This window comes from Lichenostomus cassidix, chromosome 1Aa (assembly GCF_008360975.1).
Source record: "Lichenostomus cassidix isolate B80296 chromosome 1Aa, HeHo_3.0, whole genome shotgun sequence".
NCBI classification, from domain to species: Eukaryota; Metazoa; Chordata; class Aves; order Passeriformes; family Meliphagidae; genus Lichenostomus; species Lichenostomus cassidix.
This window is the reverse complement of record NC_139480.1, coordinates 54885913-54901405: the sequence shown is the minus strand read 5'-3', so window position 1 is coordinate 54901405 and position 15493 is coordinate 54885913. Positions and strand designations below refer to the sequence as shown.

Here is a 15493-nt window from a genome sequence, read left to right as displayed (position 1 = left end):
TTATAGATCTGTTATATATGAAGCAAGAATCAATGTTTTAAAACTTACTTAGTGCTTGAGAACATGGAAGATTAGATCCAGGTAACTCCAGTGTCTCTGTGTATACCAGAAAGGATTTGGCCCCAGATGTTCATATGGTTGCTGAGGAAGCTGCTAGTTTATGATGAGAAAATACAATGATTTGTTTACTTCTGTTATTTGGGGTGGGGTTTTGCATTTTTCTGGTTGGTTTGTTTTCTGTGGGGTTTTTTGGCATGGTAGTAGAGGACAGTTCTAGGATCATCCTTTTGTTTCAATGGGTCCAGAAAGGTCTTTGATTGAAGCCCAAAACCTGGTACATTTTACCAGCCACCCCTATCCCTTTCCATGGCAACTTCTGCAGTGTTTGGGAGTCGGGTTGAGTTTTTCCTCTTAAGAAAACCATTGAAGCTGATCAACTCACCCCAGTTAAACCACATGAGGGCGTTGCCAATGCTGGTGTAGCTTGGTTTTGTCCTCCTCCCTCCTGTTGCCTTCATGCACTGGGCACTTCCATTAATCACAAAATCCCTCTTGATGGCAGCAAGTCAGTTTGCATCATACAGGTTAAACCTGTGTTGTTCTTTGGTCTGAGGATCTTCAGCCACAGGTGGGACTGGTACTCTGTACTCTGGTTCTGTACTCTGTACAGGGCTGTACTCTGGTTCTGTCTGACCTTTGATACACGAAGAACTCCTCCTTGACCAGCTGGCATAGTGAAAAGCAGCCTATGGTTAATATATACCCTTCTTTCTATGAGACTGAGTCTTGCCCCACCACCCCCAAAGGTTGGGAAAGTGTGAAAGACTTTTAGTGTCTGCTTCTTTTAGCATCAGATGTCTAATTTGATTTGTATGTAAGTAGAAAAACTTAGAACTGTGGTTGAAATACAAAGGGAAAGTACTTCAAAGAAATGTAACATTATAAGGGTATCTGATCCCTCAAGGTTTTTGAAGTTTTATCTTGATATTATGTATTCAGAGGAAGATTTGTATGGAAATACTGAGGGTCATTAATGCATCCAAGCCTTTATGAGTGTTGGCATGCCTTGAACTATTCTGTGCTAGTTTTGGTTTCACATCATGGCAGGCAAGTGGTCCTTCACCCATCTGTCTGCACTGTGCCCCTGACACAGTGAAAGTTAACGTGGTCTCTGAGGGGGAAACCAAAGCAAAAGGCTCTTACAGAGTGAGACTTGCTCAGCACTGTTATCCCATGATCAGCAGAGAACTCTGATATGGCTGAACAAAACCACAGTGTGTTAAACTCCCCAGACTCCTGATTGGCATCGGTCGCTGGGCTGCAGTGGAGTCCAAGGTGGTCCTTGGTGCTGGATTACAGGTTTCTAATAAGTACCTTGAACTTTGGGAGAGTTCAGATCTTGGAGCTGTGCTTTGTTTTAGGGTTGGGTATCCACTCCTGTACAAACATGCCCAGCTGTGCTGGAGCAGAGTGGTTGTTGTTTTTCCTTTTGGCAGACAAGGATTCTGGCATTGAAGTTTTTAATTGCAGGAATTATATTAGCAGTTCCCAGTGCTCAAGGGGTGTGTGTGCAGGAGGAGCTAATTAGATGTGTATAAATAATGGGCTTGGGAGCTTTTAATCCTACCTGTATTGTTCCATCCTTGCGATCATCTCTTACCATGGAACTGTGGAAAGTTAGAAAACTATGAAGTTACACAAGAACCACTTTGTCCCAATACCACTTTGAAACAACAGTGAGGTTACTTTTGGTCTTTCAAGTCATAAAAATGTCTTTGAATTTATTCAGTGTTTTAGTAAAAAAATCTTAAAATATTATTAAAATTTTCTTATTGTTTTTGAAGGTTTATTTTAATTAGATCTGTAGGTTGAGGGAAGGGAAACAGTTAAGCAGTCTAAGATGTTTTTTTTCTCTATTACAGACTTTGAAAATTTTTTTAAAAAGTCAGGAGATCCTGCTTCCTCATGCCTTCTTTCCCTTCTATGCCTTACTGTATTTCATGTCAAATAAGGGCCTTTCTGTGTTCAAGCTTTCAGGATATTCATAGATCACAAAACTTCCTTCAGCAACCATGTGCCTCAATAATGCTGTTCTTTCTTAATGAAAACTAATATCCTAGTGGAATTACTCCTCTGGAAAACTTCAAATTCTGAGAGAGTTTGTGGGGTAAAACTGGCTTTCCAGAAGAGTGCAAACCTGACTGGCTTAAACATGTGGCAGATACTTAATAGTGGAGAGGGGCAGTTCAGCTCTTGCATGTGATGGTATTTCTACATTATTGTTGTTGTCGTGTGATTTAGCCACACCTAAGTTTGCTTCAGACTTGTTGACTTGGATCGTGGCCCCACTGGTGGTGTGTGCTAACCCATCCACTGCAGATCCTGTGCCTACAAAGAAAGTTTTGTAGCCCCTTGCTTCAATTAGACTGCTCTGGATACTCAAACCAGGTGATTCATAGGTGTATTCACACTGAACTGCTGCAATTGGGCTGTAAACTTTCTTGTAAGCTGCTCTTCAAAGTTACCTTCTTCTCCATTTTAATAAGCTGTAGCCCTGTCTGCAAAAGGCAGCCCACTGTTGGTAAGGTCAAGTAATAAAACAAAATTTATTGCTGTATCTAAAGAAATAGGCCTTCTCCGTTATTCTATATAATAAAAAAAATTGTTTCACACTTAGAATATCTGTAGTAAGTAACCTCAGTCTCAGTACCTTGTTGTCCCATAGAAATCCAGGGAGGTTTGCAGCAGCTGCAGTTGTGCCCCAGCTGGGCATCAGACATGTCTTGATGCAAGTGTGGCTTAAGTTTCTGAGTGCTGAGATTTGTCTTCATCTCATCAACTGCATCTTCCGCAATTGCAGAGCCAGCACTTTCTGCTCCTCTTGCTGATGGGGCGAGGGGTGAGATATTCCCTCTCCTATATATCCCCAGAGGCTTGGCTGTGGGATGGAGAGTGGCTGCTCCCTTCCATCCCTAGACCTTTGTCTCTTACTGGAGAAACAGCAGAAAGAAGACACTTTCTTCTCTTCCACCCCTTTTTCCCCCCCAGTTTCTCTCCTCTTCCTGCTGCAGAAGAAAGGGGAGACACGAGGGCTGAGACCAGGTGTGTTTAAAGCTCTGCTCCTGCACAGGCTACAGCTCTGGCTTGCTGCCTCCCTCTGCCTTGCTGGTGAAGCCCTGCTACCCTTCAGTATCAACCATGAGCAGCCCCCCAGCCCACCCCAGCATTGTTTCCATGCTGTTAGCACTGACGTCTTGTGAGCTCCTCTGAGCCCCAGGCACAGCTCAGCCCCTGCTGCACCGAGTTTTTTAGCCTTGGGTGATGCTGGGAGCTGCGGGGCACCAGCACTGAAAACATCTTTCTGCAGGGGATGGTCAGGAGGTGTCAGTCATGCAAGGGAAAGAGAGGTTAAGAACGGGATGGAGAGGACAACATCTCTACCCCTAAGAACTATCTGCAGGCTTTCAGGAGAAAGGAATGAGCAGCAAAAGGGCTGATTCCTGTGTCCTGGCTGCCAAATTGCCTCTGTGCTGGGAGCAAAGCTGGCCCAAGGGTAGGCAGGACGCACAGCTCCCCAGCCAAGCAATGGTCTGGGCAGCATATGGTTCCTGAAAGCTGCACTGTAGAAGTAGTGGGATTTTTGGGATTTGTTTGCTTGCTACTCACCAGTGCAGCATTCAGAAGAGAAAGGCCCTTTCTTGAAGCTGAGAGTGCACAGCTTTTATCCTTCATCTGTTGGCACTGGGACTTTGGTGTTGAAAAAGCAAGACAAAATCAACAGCACTCTGCTCCCTGGCTGAAAAGAAAAAAGATTTAAAACCTTCGCTTACTCCAGTGTTACTGAAATCCCTGGGGCTGTGCTTTCCCTAGGGACTGGACAAGAGGCATCTCCTTGTTCTGCAGCAGGGCAGTGCCTTGCTCTGCAGGGTCTGTAGCAGCTCTGGCTGCCTGTGGGATAAAGCACCCTGCAGTCATCAGACATCAGAGGTCACTGTTTGAGGAGAGCAAACGCACATTTCAGGGTGTTTCACCCATGAACCACTTGTACCCTTTCAAAATTTAAAGTCTGTTTTGAACCCACATCAACTGTTTCAGGAATGTCAAAGGTAGAATGTCCACTTTTGATAGTGATTAAAGTCCATGTGCTCCCTAAAGCAGCTTGTCTTGATGTGGACTCTCTCAGATTCCCAATTGTGCTACCTAAACAAAGGCTGTTGGCAAAGCTCCAGTGTGAGTTATTGGCAAAGGACTTTAGTTTAGGAGAAGATGAAGAGGTCCACAGTTTTTTGAGGAGAAAAAGAGAAAATCAGGGGGAAAGTTGGCCTACAATTTATTGGTTTTCACTTTTCCCCTGTTTTTTACTTATTAAAATTTACTCCCATTCTATTGCATGGCAAAAAAGAGGAGATTTTTTTTAACCAAGTTGAATTTTACCTTGCTTAATTTTTAAAATGGCAGAAGACTTGAGATGGCAAATCATGTTTTGTCAGAGGTCCAGTGGTGGTACTGGCAGCCTCAGGTTCTCAGAGATCATAAGTCTTTTAAAAACAAAAATATCCTCACACACAAATGTGTGCTTCAGATATCACACCCTTGTTTTACACATTACTTCTGAAAGGTAAATCTTAAGATGGCAAAATCAGAGACAGATAGAAAGGGAAGGATGCAATGTGTACACAGATTTTCCAGGTGTAGCAGTTGATGCTGCAAAATTGCAAGACACTATTTTTTGTTGTTTTCTACAGACAGTTATTAAAACACTGTTCAGGCTAAATATATTTTATTTATTTATGGGCTTTTTATGGGTGTTGCCCTTTACTTCTGCTCTGTGCAGTGCCAACACTGAAAATGTGGATCTGGAAACTCTTAGACCTGAAGGTCCAAAATCTAGAGCCAAATCCTTTCAAATCTGGAGGCTTGTGAATTTGGTCTTTAGATCCAGCTCATTGAAAGCAAGTGGCACAAGCTATGAAATTGTATCTAAATGTGGGTCAGTGCTCAGGATTTGGTGGGTTTTAAGGTATTTTTAAGAACTACCTTTTGTCCTGTCACCCAACAGTGCCCTTTTGTTGGGTAGCCTGTGTGGCCACAGCGTGTCAGTAACATGTTGCTGGGGAATGTGAGGCATTTCCTTGCTTGCCTTAGCAGTCTTGGAGTCAGGGATGAATATCTCATTTGTTTTTCTAATCAGTGGACCCAAGCAAAACAAGTGAGAAAATAATGTATTGGTTCTCAGGCTCTTGGAGGTGAGAAGTTGAAGACTAATTAACAGTTAACCAGTAAAACAGGAACAGCCTGAAGTGATCTGTAGGGTTTTGGTTTGGTGGGGTGGGGTTTTTTGGGGTTTTTTTTTTTGCTTTTTGGGGTTTTGTTTTGTTGTTGTTGGCTTGTTTTTTGGTTTTGGTTGGTTGGTTTTGATTTTTTGTAGGGTTTTTTGGGGGGTTTTTTTGTTTGGGTTTTTTGTTGGTTTTGGGGTTTTTTGTTTTGTTTTGTCTTTTTACAAGACCTCGTTTGACCTTGGATTGCTTGTGAGAAAAGAGTGAAAGTGAGTCTGAAGAGAGTTTTCAGACAGGTGTAGCATCTCCCAGCTGCTGTGCAGGTAAGGAGCTGCCTCCCTGCCACCCAGCACTCACAGATCCTGCTTGTGCTCCACAAACCAACATCACCTGTCAGTGTAAAACCCTGTTTCTAAATTTCCTTTCAATTGCAACAACAACAACAACAACAACAGAAGAGCTGCTGGAGAGCAGGGTAGTAGAGATAAGCAGCCAGAGTGATTTCGGTGCTGCAGACCCAAATAAAGGGTTTGTTTTGTAATTGGAGATGAATCTAAGCCATAAACCTTGACTCAGAGACTTTGGGTGTTTGTCTAAGCTGTTTGCTGTGCATGCATCTCTGTCAAAGGATCTCAAGGATACTTATCTTGTCGAGGCTTAGCTTTTGATTTACGACCAGAGTGTTTAACAAATTTGAGGCAAAGTGCAGAATGAGATTCAGCTGGTTGGTAGTAAAAGTTGTGTGATTTGAGGTAAGTTTTTCCCAGGTATAAACATTAATATTTTGGAAGGGCTGTTTTGTGCTCTGTCAGTACTTTAAAGTAATTTCTACAGCTTGAAACCTTTTATCTCAAGATGTTTCTTACGTACTATGGGTTGGGCTTTTATCCTCAGTGTGCTTCCATTTATTTTTATCAGTTAAAGGAAATAAATAGTGTTTGTTGTATGATAAAGAAATAATGAAATTCAGGGAACAAAGAAAGGATCTAGACTTAGGGAACAAAGGGACATTTGTTGCTTTTTTTGTAATACTGCGTAATAGGAGAGCAGTATTGCTTTGATGTCATTGACTAGAGCTCAGCAAATTCAAAAAGAATTTTATTTATAGATATAAAAATAAATAGACATTTATCAGTTTAAAATAAGCCTTTGCCAACATTTGGGTTGTTTTTATCCATAATAACGTTACGGGTACACCTGGCTCCACATGGTGACCTCGGCATGACGGCAGCAATGTCTGAATTACTTGGCCAAAAGCATATTTGGGACCTAGATTCCCATTCCTGCCTCAAACTAAGATATTTCTCTATATTATTCCCATTAAGTTATTTCCAGCATTTCCTAATTTGACTTTTTAAATTTAATTTGTTCTTTTCTTGCAAACCGCCAGAGCGATATATTCAACTAGGATCCATTTTCTTTTTTGGTTTCTTCTTCCAGGCTTGGAAGGAATGAAATGGAGTCTTCATTTACATTAGAAGAAATGCTAATGACTCCAAGTGTAAATTAACCGAATATATTCATTAGGAAGTGTTAAACTGCTACTGACTGGTGGCACTGTAGTTGAGCATCTTCAAAACATCCTGTGAGAAACTGTGCCAGGGATTTGGATTGAATTAATTTGAAACTGTTTGTAATTGTGATTGAAATGTATTTTGTAAATAAGTCTCTGTGTGTTTGTGTTTCTCTTCTGGCCTGCCAGAAAAAGCAGAAATAGATGTGTCTGAAATGGCATTTCTCTTCATGAAACAGAGCTTTATTTAGTAAAAATTAATTGCTAAGGATGTGTTGTTTTAGCGTAGTGAGGCAAGAGAGATGAATTCAGAAGTTATTTAGACCTCTTGTGCAGTCATCTGGTACATGTAGGACTGAGAATGCAGGACATGACTTTTGCCAGCATTTAGGGTCTTACTTTTCCTGTGGAACAGGTTCTTTCCCTCCACCATCCCCGGAAAAGATGACTGCAACTTCTTGGCTTTTTCCTTTTATTTTCATGGTAGGCTGCTCTGGGGTGACAGCCAGCTCTTGGGAATCCTTTTTTACTCTCAACAGCTCTCAGAAACAAGCCCTAATCAAGGTTTTTAATTTCTGTGTATCAAAATTTCCTGGCTTAAGGAGTGTTATGTGTGAATGGGAGAGCTGGGAAACTTAAGTCATCCATCTTACTGCATCATGTCATAAAACTAATCTGTAGCTGATGCTTTATTTCCCAAAGCTGAGCATTTTCAGCCCATGTGCACAAAGAGGAAGGTGAGTGGGACAAAAGGCCAGCCCTCCCTTCCTCAGAGCAGTGACATCCAGGGCACGGTGTGTCCCCTGGGCCTCCAGAGCTGCCAGCAGGCAGCTGATTCTCTTTAACTCTGCGAACCTCTGGGCTTTAAAGCATGGTGTGTCTTGCAGGTGGACAGCCAGAATGAGACCACCCCCAAAACAACAAAAAATGGGCTCCAAGATGTGGCCCCTCGGTGCCTCTGTGTGTGCTGTTTGATCTAGGAAAGAGGCAGCCTCTGGGTGGGAAAACTATAATTTCCTACATATGTAAAATGCTTAAGTGCTTTTTTCCTCCCTTCTTTTTGAAGTCTGCCGTCTTAATTAAATATCAGATTTTGAAATCCATATCCAGGCAGCTTTCCCGTTTGCACCCAACAGACTGCAGTTCCACTCACAGAGCCCCTTGTTGGCTTTTTTTACCCAGCTTTCCTTGTGTTTATTTGCAGGGCAGTGTTTTGTTTTCTCTGTAAGCCGTTTGGAATACGTCTTCACAGCGCTGTAGCCAGAGGGTTTGTATGTCATTCAAAAATAAAAATAAAAAATCTCCACCTACTGAAAAGTGAACAGCACAGCCCTAGCAACCGGCTGGTGCGTTCTAACCAGAGGAAGGGACATTAAACAAGTAAGACCAAATTATGTCTTCTCTGTTCCAGCCAGGGATGAGGTAGAAATGCCAGCTAGTGATAAGATTAATCATAAATGACAGTGGAGAGAGCTGCGTTTGTATTTTATTTTTGGTTTTTTTGATGGTGGGCTGTAAATACGGGCTTGACAAAGCAGTGCTTGTTCTTGTCGGCATGAGCGAGGTATTCAGCTGGGAGCCCTAAAAGGGGGATCTGCCTCTGTAAAAACAGCCCCCCACACCCCACCTGGCACTGGCTGTGCACACTGGAAGGTAAGTGTTGTCATTTTCTTGGAAAGGAAGAGAAAACTTGTTTTAAATAGTCTGTCAGGCAGGGCACTGTCAGTACTTTCCTCTCAGGTGTGTTGTCAGTGACGTTATGCCAGGGGTGGATTTCATGCATTTGCATCTCTGTCTCCTGTGTGCACCTCGGTATCTCATTTATCTGCCATGCCATAGATCCATTTGTGTTAAAATTGTGATTTTTTTTTCCCTTCCTGCTTTTGTGGATGAAGAGAATTTAAGCTGCTTGTCATCATTGGCTATTCATTATTTTCTTAAGGAGCTCCATTGCACTCCTCCCAAGATGGATTTTTGTTCGTGTTGCTTGTGTGGTTTTCCTTAATTGCTGCCAAGAGGAAAAAAAACCCAAAGCCTTGAGCTTTCTCTTAGGTTTTATTTATATTAGACCAAAGCCATAAATAGGAAAGAGTAAAGAGTGGAGCATACATATTGGAAAAGCTGTGCTGTGTCCATGGCCAGCTGAGGCTTCTCTCAAAGTTTGTGAAGTCAGAGGGTGCCCTTCAGTAGGCACAAGGAATAATCTGCTGCTGTTTTACTGTTGTCCACTTTCCTGTAGTCCACAGGGGGCTGTTGATTGCTGATTTGTGTTTCTTTGGCTCCCTCTGCACCTCTTCTTTCCACCCTCTTCCTCCTGGCATTTGTTGTCTTTTCTGGTTCCATGCAGTTTGGTCCTTTGCTCCCCTGGTGTATGAGGCCCTCCTTGTCCTCTGCCCACCCCTTCCTCACGTGCTGGTGATGGTTGTGCAAGGACCAAAACCAATTCTATGCCTTTGCTAGGGAAAGATACATCCAATATTATTTTTCTATCACAGCAATTTTACTTCCTGACTGCTGGATGTGCTGCACTGTGCTGGGAAAGTGGCCAGAGCAGGATGTGCTGTTCCAGGCTAGTTTTCAATGACCACTTTTAGGACCAAATAACCAGGGAAATGGGATTTTGTTGTGTCATCCCCAGCTGTTCGGCTCGGGGGCTTTTTGTTCTTTTTCATTTCACCTCTCCAAGTTTCTCAGCTGTGGGCTTGGTCAGGCTGCTAACAGATGCTCCGTGAGTGGTGGAAGGGTTTTTGGAGGTCTGTGTGTTTGCAAGGTCTTGCTTCAGTAAGTTTTATCTTAAAATTTCTGCCTGCTGCTCTCGGCAGCGCAGCTCCTTTGGGAGCAGCAGTGCAGGAAGCTTTGTGCAAACTGATGTGTCTTTCCTTGGAGGCAGAGCCAGGTATCCTGGAAGTCTCTTGAGTGCTGTTGGTATCACTCTGCTCCCATCAGGAGAGCTGTGTTAGGGATTTCTGACAACCATGGACAAAGCCCTTGTTTAGGAAAAGCAAGGAGTGCTTTTTGCAAACATGAGGGGTGGTTGTATCTGGATGAAGCATAAGGATGGTGCTTTTTCTGTGCCTACGAGCCGTGGCTTTATTGTGCAAGTGCTAATTAGCAGTTCCTTGTCCCCAGTTCGTGCATTTCCTAGCCAGAAGGTGAGAATCAAGGGGTGCACTGTGAGCAAATGTGATTAGGGAGCACTCTGCTCCTTTGTGTGTTTTCAGCCTGCATAGGTTTTTCCTACCAACCTCCAATACTGTGTTTAATGCTTGATCATGAGCTGCACTGAGCTTGCTGATGCTGAGGTGGGAAGGCACCACTGGAGGTCTCCAGCCCAGCCCCTGCCCAAAGCAGGGATGCCCAGGATTGGCACCACTGAGAGAAGCCTGGCTCTGTCTTCTTTACTTGCCCCATGAGGTGCTTATGCACTTTGGAAAGCTCATGGGCACTTCTGATTCCCAAACATTGATTGGCTGCTGTGGGTTTGTGGTTGCTTTGTGCTGTTGGTCTTTTTCCACCTAGAGCTGTGAGGAATCAGTGTTTTGCCTGGGGCTGCAGAAGCCCCAGGCTTTCTTGTGTGTTCTTTGCCCTTTGAGGGAAATCCATGGCAGATTGTTCACACTCTGCCTTCACAGACACCCATGCTTGAGCAGGGCCTGATATCAGAGCCAGGAAATCTTAAGCAGAAAAGAAGAGACTATCTTCAGTGTTGTCCAAGTGAATGTGTGTGCAAAAGCTGCATTTTCTGCTCATTTTTATCAGATGTGGAGGCACCCAGCCATTTGTCTTGCAGGATCTGCATATTATGGCAGGTATTATACTGATTGAAGCTGAATGTTTACATGGTGTTTAAAACTGGGGGCTTCTTCCTTGAAGGCTGAAAGTCTTCAGTTACAATGTTACTGCATTTTTTAAGCTATGCAGCATCTTCACTTACAGGTATTTTTAGTGTTTAAAGGTCTCTTGGTTTTTCTCCCTGTGACAACCATGTAAGAAAACCAGGCATTTGCCAAAAGCTCAGCAGTCTTTGTGCTGTCGTTCAAAGGTTACCTTAGGGTTTGGACTTACTTCATGTAATAAAAATGTTTTTGTGGAAGATGAAATGTTTGTTGGCATTTTAAGGATAGCATTTCAGCAGAGCTGGCTGGCAGCCTCCAATGAGAGCTACTTCCCAGCTGGGTCAGACCAATAAGGTGACTCGTAGGAGGGAAAAATCCGTTTGTAACAGATTTTTGTTTCGATTTTTTTTAATTAAACTCTTTTCCAGGACTTACGCCAGAGATATTATGAAGTACTTTCTTAATTGCTCATGTTGGGGCAAATGTCAGCAGCGGTGCAGCCTAATACAAAAACCAAATGGCAGGGCATGCAAAGGTTAAAGCGAGTTTTCCTTCCTGGTGTTTGTTTAGCTTTGTTCCCTAGCTGTATTTATAGCAGGGGCAGTCCCATGTGTATTAGATGAAAGCCAAGGCAATCTGGGCCGTGTTGGTGGTTTGTGTCCGTTGTGCTGGGCTGGAGGGGTTGGGAATGCCTCTGAGCCCTGCAGCTCCACTTCAGCTGAGTTCCTAAGCATCTGCTTAAATTGACTTTGTAGCCCATCAGGGATTCTTGTCTACTTGTTCACCTGTGGGCAGCATGTTGGGCAGGCTTGCTTTTCCAGACTGCTGGGAATACTCCTTTGGAGACCACATCTGGCTTGTGGAAGTTTGAGAGTGAGATCAGATTGCATTGTTGCGATGTGAATCTGCTAAACTCAGAGCAGGGAGAGCCTGTGCATGTACACGACAGCCAGTGAGTCATGGGCACCTGAGATATCCTGCCTGGAGGCACACAGTTCCATGCCTGGAACTTCTGGATTGTCAGACATCCAAAAATCTCAGACAAGTGGCCAGACTTCTGTTTTTCTGTTCCTTGGGGAGAAAATTACAGCACACACACACCTGGTTTATTGCTGAGTTGCAGCTCCCTTTTAGTGATAGAAGGCTTGTGTCTTCTATGTGAGCTTCCTGGAAGTGCCATGTGGGATTTCTGAGGTGTTCTGGGCATGCCCTATCAGTGGCATGGGCCTGTGGCATGGGCCATTAGAAACTGGGTCATCAGGTTGGTGCTCTGATTCCTCGATCCTGGTGGTGAACACCTCTGGGTTTTGTTGAGGTCAACAAATGGCCCCAATCTTCCTGCTGATCTGACAGCAGTGATGCCTGAATTCAGGGAACATGCAGTGAAATTAAATTCTCTTTTGCAGATTAAATTGCAGGCGTGAGTCTCTGGACCAACTCATACCATCGGCATTTTACTGCTCCTTATGGTGTAGCTGGTGATTGCTCCTGAGAAGAGAGAAGATGATGAGTGATGCAAGTGACATGCTCGCTGCGGCCCTGGAGCAGATGGATGGCATTATAGCAGGTAAACACCTGGGGCAGGTGTTTATTTTGCTTTTTGGGTCCTCCTTTCTCCCACCGGGAGGACAGAGTTCCAGGTGGAGAAGGGGATTTGCTGGGAATTGCTTTTGGTGCCTTCAATTACAGCTTAGAGTTAACTGGAGTGAGCAGAGATTCTCACAGGCTCCAAGGATTGGGTTTGCTCCTGCCTTCTCCATGAATTGGGTTTGCTCCTGCCCTCTCTCACAGAGCTGCTGGCAGTGGCAGTTCAGCTCTTGCATGGAGCACCAGGAGAGTCAAGGACAACAGTGGCTACTCTGAACTTCCCTCAACTTGGAAGAGTTAAAACGTGAATTGAATTTTCTTTTCTTTCTTTCTTTCTTTCTTTCTTTATTTTTTTTTTCCCAAAATTGGAGTGATTTGGGTCCAGATGTTTGATTTGGACCTGCCTTGAACATTTGGATTTTTTATAAGTACCTGTAAATTATAAAATGCCCAGGGAGAGGCATCACAAAGAATACAACCTCTGCTTTTTAAGCTGAGTCTGGTGAGTTAGAAAATGATATAAATACCCAACACACAGGAAGGAAAGAGCAAGAAGTCAATAGTCAAAAATACCCTCCCAAGTATAGCAACACAGTTATAAAGTTTTCAGTAGTTCCACTTAAACAATTTTCCATAGGGAAAAAATAATCATACCATGTGTGCTTTCTTTGAACAGGGACTCTTCCCTGCAGTTTTCCTAAAGATATTAAAGACACATAGCAGGAACACATGTAAAGGGGATTCAGTTTGATCATGATGATCTCTAAAAATACATGTAAGCTGTGACTTCAGTAATTTCCATAAGTAGACACTGGTGTTTGGATCTAATCATGTATTTGTGTTTCCAAGAGCCCAAGCTGGTTATGTCAGGATGAGGTTTAATATAAAAACAAAATGTGAAGTTGGAAGATTTAGTCACCAAGGACTTCATTTACCCATGTGTGTGAATAGACCTATAAAGGAATATAACAAAGGGATATCAGCTGCTGTGCTGCTGAGGTTATTTTTCTCTCTATTGTTTTCAATGGGAATTTAGCAGAATATTTGCATTTTTGTGGCTTGCCAGATGGGGTGAATGAAAGTTCATGGAAGTGCATATATGGCATATCCTTGTAGTTTCTAAAAGCTGACAGCCCAAAAGAAGGTCTGTCATGAACACATCTCATTGTGACGAGGTATTACAGAATTAAGGTCACAAATCAGTGCACTGGAATTACAGTTGGAATTAGCTAGGTTGACTTAAATCAACCTTAATCCTAAATTCATAGTTTCCTTTCTCACTTAATATATAGCAACTTCTAATGTAGGTCAAATATGCATCCTGTGAGTTTATGCAAATGAGAGATTTTTCTCTTTATTAACATGCAAATGTCAGTGCTACCATGTCAAATTGCTGGGTTTAAAATTTATTCCCGTGCAGAAGCAATTTTAATTTATCTTCATCTTTTTCTTTCTTATTTTAAAAAATTTCCAGTGCCTTGGAGCAGCAGAACATGGAAAATGCATGGAAAATGCAGGGCATGATTTCCTCTGGACACCATCACAGGATGGTGACTTGGATCATTCAGTGCCTGCAGGGTGACTCAAGGCATTGGCAGAGGATGTTCCTTCCCTGGCAGCACCTTCTGCCTCAGGAATTCATCCCGGGCAGCAGGAGCCCAGCCCAAGCCTTGACCCCATGGGCAGGTTGTGGCATTCCTACCCGCTGTGGACCAGCTCACCTCCTTCCTGCTGGAGCTTGCCTCCCCTGAGTTTGCTTGGGAAAAACCCTACCAGGAGTAACCCCCACCCTTTCTCGGGCTGTGTCTGACCTGTCCACATGCGGTTTTGCTCCCCGCAGGTTCCAAGGCGCTGGAATACTCCAATGGCATCTTTGACTGCCAGTCCCCCACCTCCCCCTTCATGGGGAGCCTGCGGGCTCTGCACCTCGTGGAGGACTTGCGGGGCTTGCTGGAGATGATGGAAGCGGACGAGAGGGAGGGGCTGCGCTGCCAGATCCCGGATTCCACGGCAGAGGCTCTCATCGAATGGCTCCAAAGTCAAATGGTACAGTCTCACCTTGCTTCACCTGCACCAGGCTCGTTTTGGATGTTGGCTAGACTGGCTCTGTTTTACACAGCTGTTTATAAAGCTTAGAGTGGGTATCGGGGGAGAAATTTGGTTTTGGAGATGCTGCTGTGGAGTCTTGGAAAAGCCTCATGCAGTGGGTTGGCTTCTGCTGTCTGATGTACCACTGGTGCCTCAATCTAGGGAGCAAACAATACTTGGGAACTACAGTTTCATCTCAGAGGGCTGAGGAAAGAAAGACCTTTTTTAAAGAATCAGATGCTTAGGTGGGGCAAGAAAGTTGTTTTGAATACTTTTCAGTAAAAAGCATTTTGGCAGCATTTTTTCTATGGGGACCATTGTTATTACTGAGCTTCCTTACCTGATTTATAACGTGGTGTACGCTCAAAATCCCTTTAATCTGGATAGCAAACCAAACTTTTATTTTCTCTGTTTGTGAATCGACCAGTTTTTGTCACCTCACTTTGAAAATACACATAAATATAACTGACTAGGCAGTTCTTTCCCCAAGACTTGGTTTTCCCAAAAAAATCAAAGATTATCTGAGTGTAGGTTACCTGAAGACTACCCTGGGAAATAAGATGTTGTACTTCCCAAAAGGTGAGTTAAAACAGCATCATTTTCGAAGGAGCTGCTGGTTTTGCCTCCAGGTGCCCTGGAGGTGACTGGTGACTTCTGAGCAGGGCCAAGGAAGAGTTCCTGTGCTCGTGGTGTGTGGCAGGGTTTGTGTTGTGGTGGTCTGGGTGTGTGCAGGTTTTGGGGAAGCATCGCACCTCGTGGGAGCTCTGCTGATCTTGCAGAAAGTGTTTTTATCTCAACAAGTGGATTTATCTCAGTGCTCAGCTGCAGCCCAGAGGACTGCAGGGTGCAGGGCTGCCCTTTGTGCCATCTGCTGCCATGGGGGCTGAACACAGCAATGCAGGGACAGATGGGCACCTTGGACTTGCTCCTAAAGCCCTTGCAGAAAGATCTGAAGGGAGAGCCTTCTTTTTCCTTTCTTTTAATCTTTGCTTTGAACTACTCATTTGGAAATGCCTGAAACTTAATGAAGCACGTGGGAGCTCTCCCACTGCCTCCAGTGGGATTTGGATCTCACCCCCACTGCCAAAGCGTGGCAGCCAACGCTGAGATCAGGAGGAGGAGACAAGAGTGACATTGAAGTCAGGTCTTTAACACAGGCAGAGTTCCTGCTAACATCAGCATTCCCTGCCTGT

The 15493-nt window shown here is 43.9% G+C and overlaps 1 protein-coding gene across 18 annotated transcripts in view; it reads left to right on the top strand.

Moving 5' to 3' along the window:
- The window catches only part of PPFIBP1 (PPFIB scaffold protein 1), a 97778-nt gene that overhangs the window by 38646 nt on the left and 43639 nt on the right, over nucleotides 1-15493 (top strand). For 16 of the 18 annotated variants that reach the window (XM_085049103.1, XM_085049100.1, XM_085049098.1 and 13 more), the window contains 2 exons: nucleotides 12032-12192; nucleotides 14053-14258. In XM_085049103.1, coding sequence (XP_084905229.1) covers nucleotides 12129-12192; nucleotides 14053-14258 — 270 coding nt within the window. In that variant the 5' untranslated portion in view covers nucleotides 12032-12128. Of the gene's footprint in view, nucleotides 1-8149; nucleotides 8170-8205; nucleotides 8443-12031; nucleotides 12193-14052; nucleotides 14259-15493 lie in introns of those variants that run through there. The other 2 variants (XM_085049095.1, XM_085049094.1) reach the window with 2 other exon arrangements.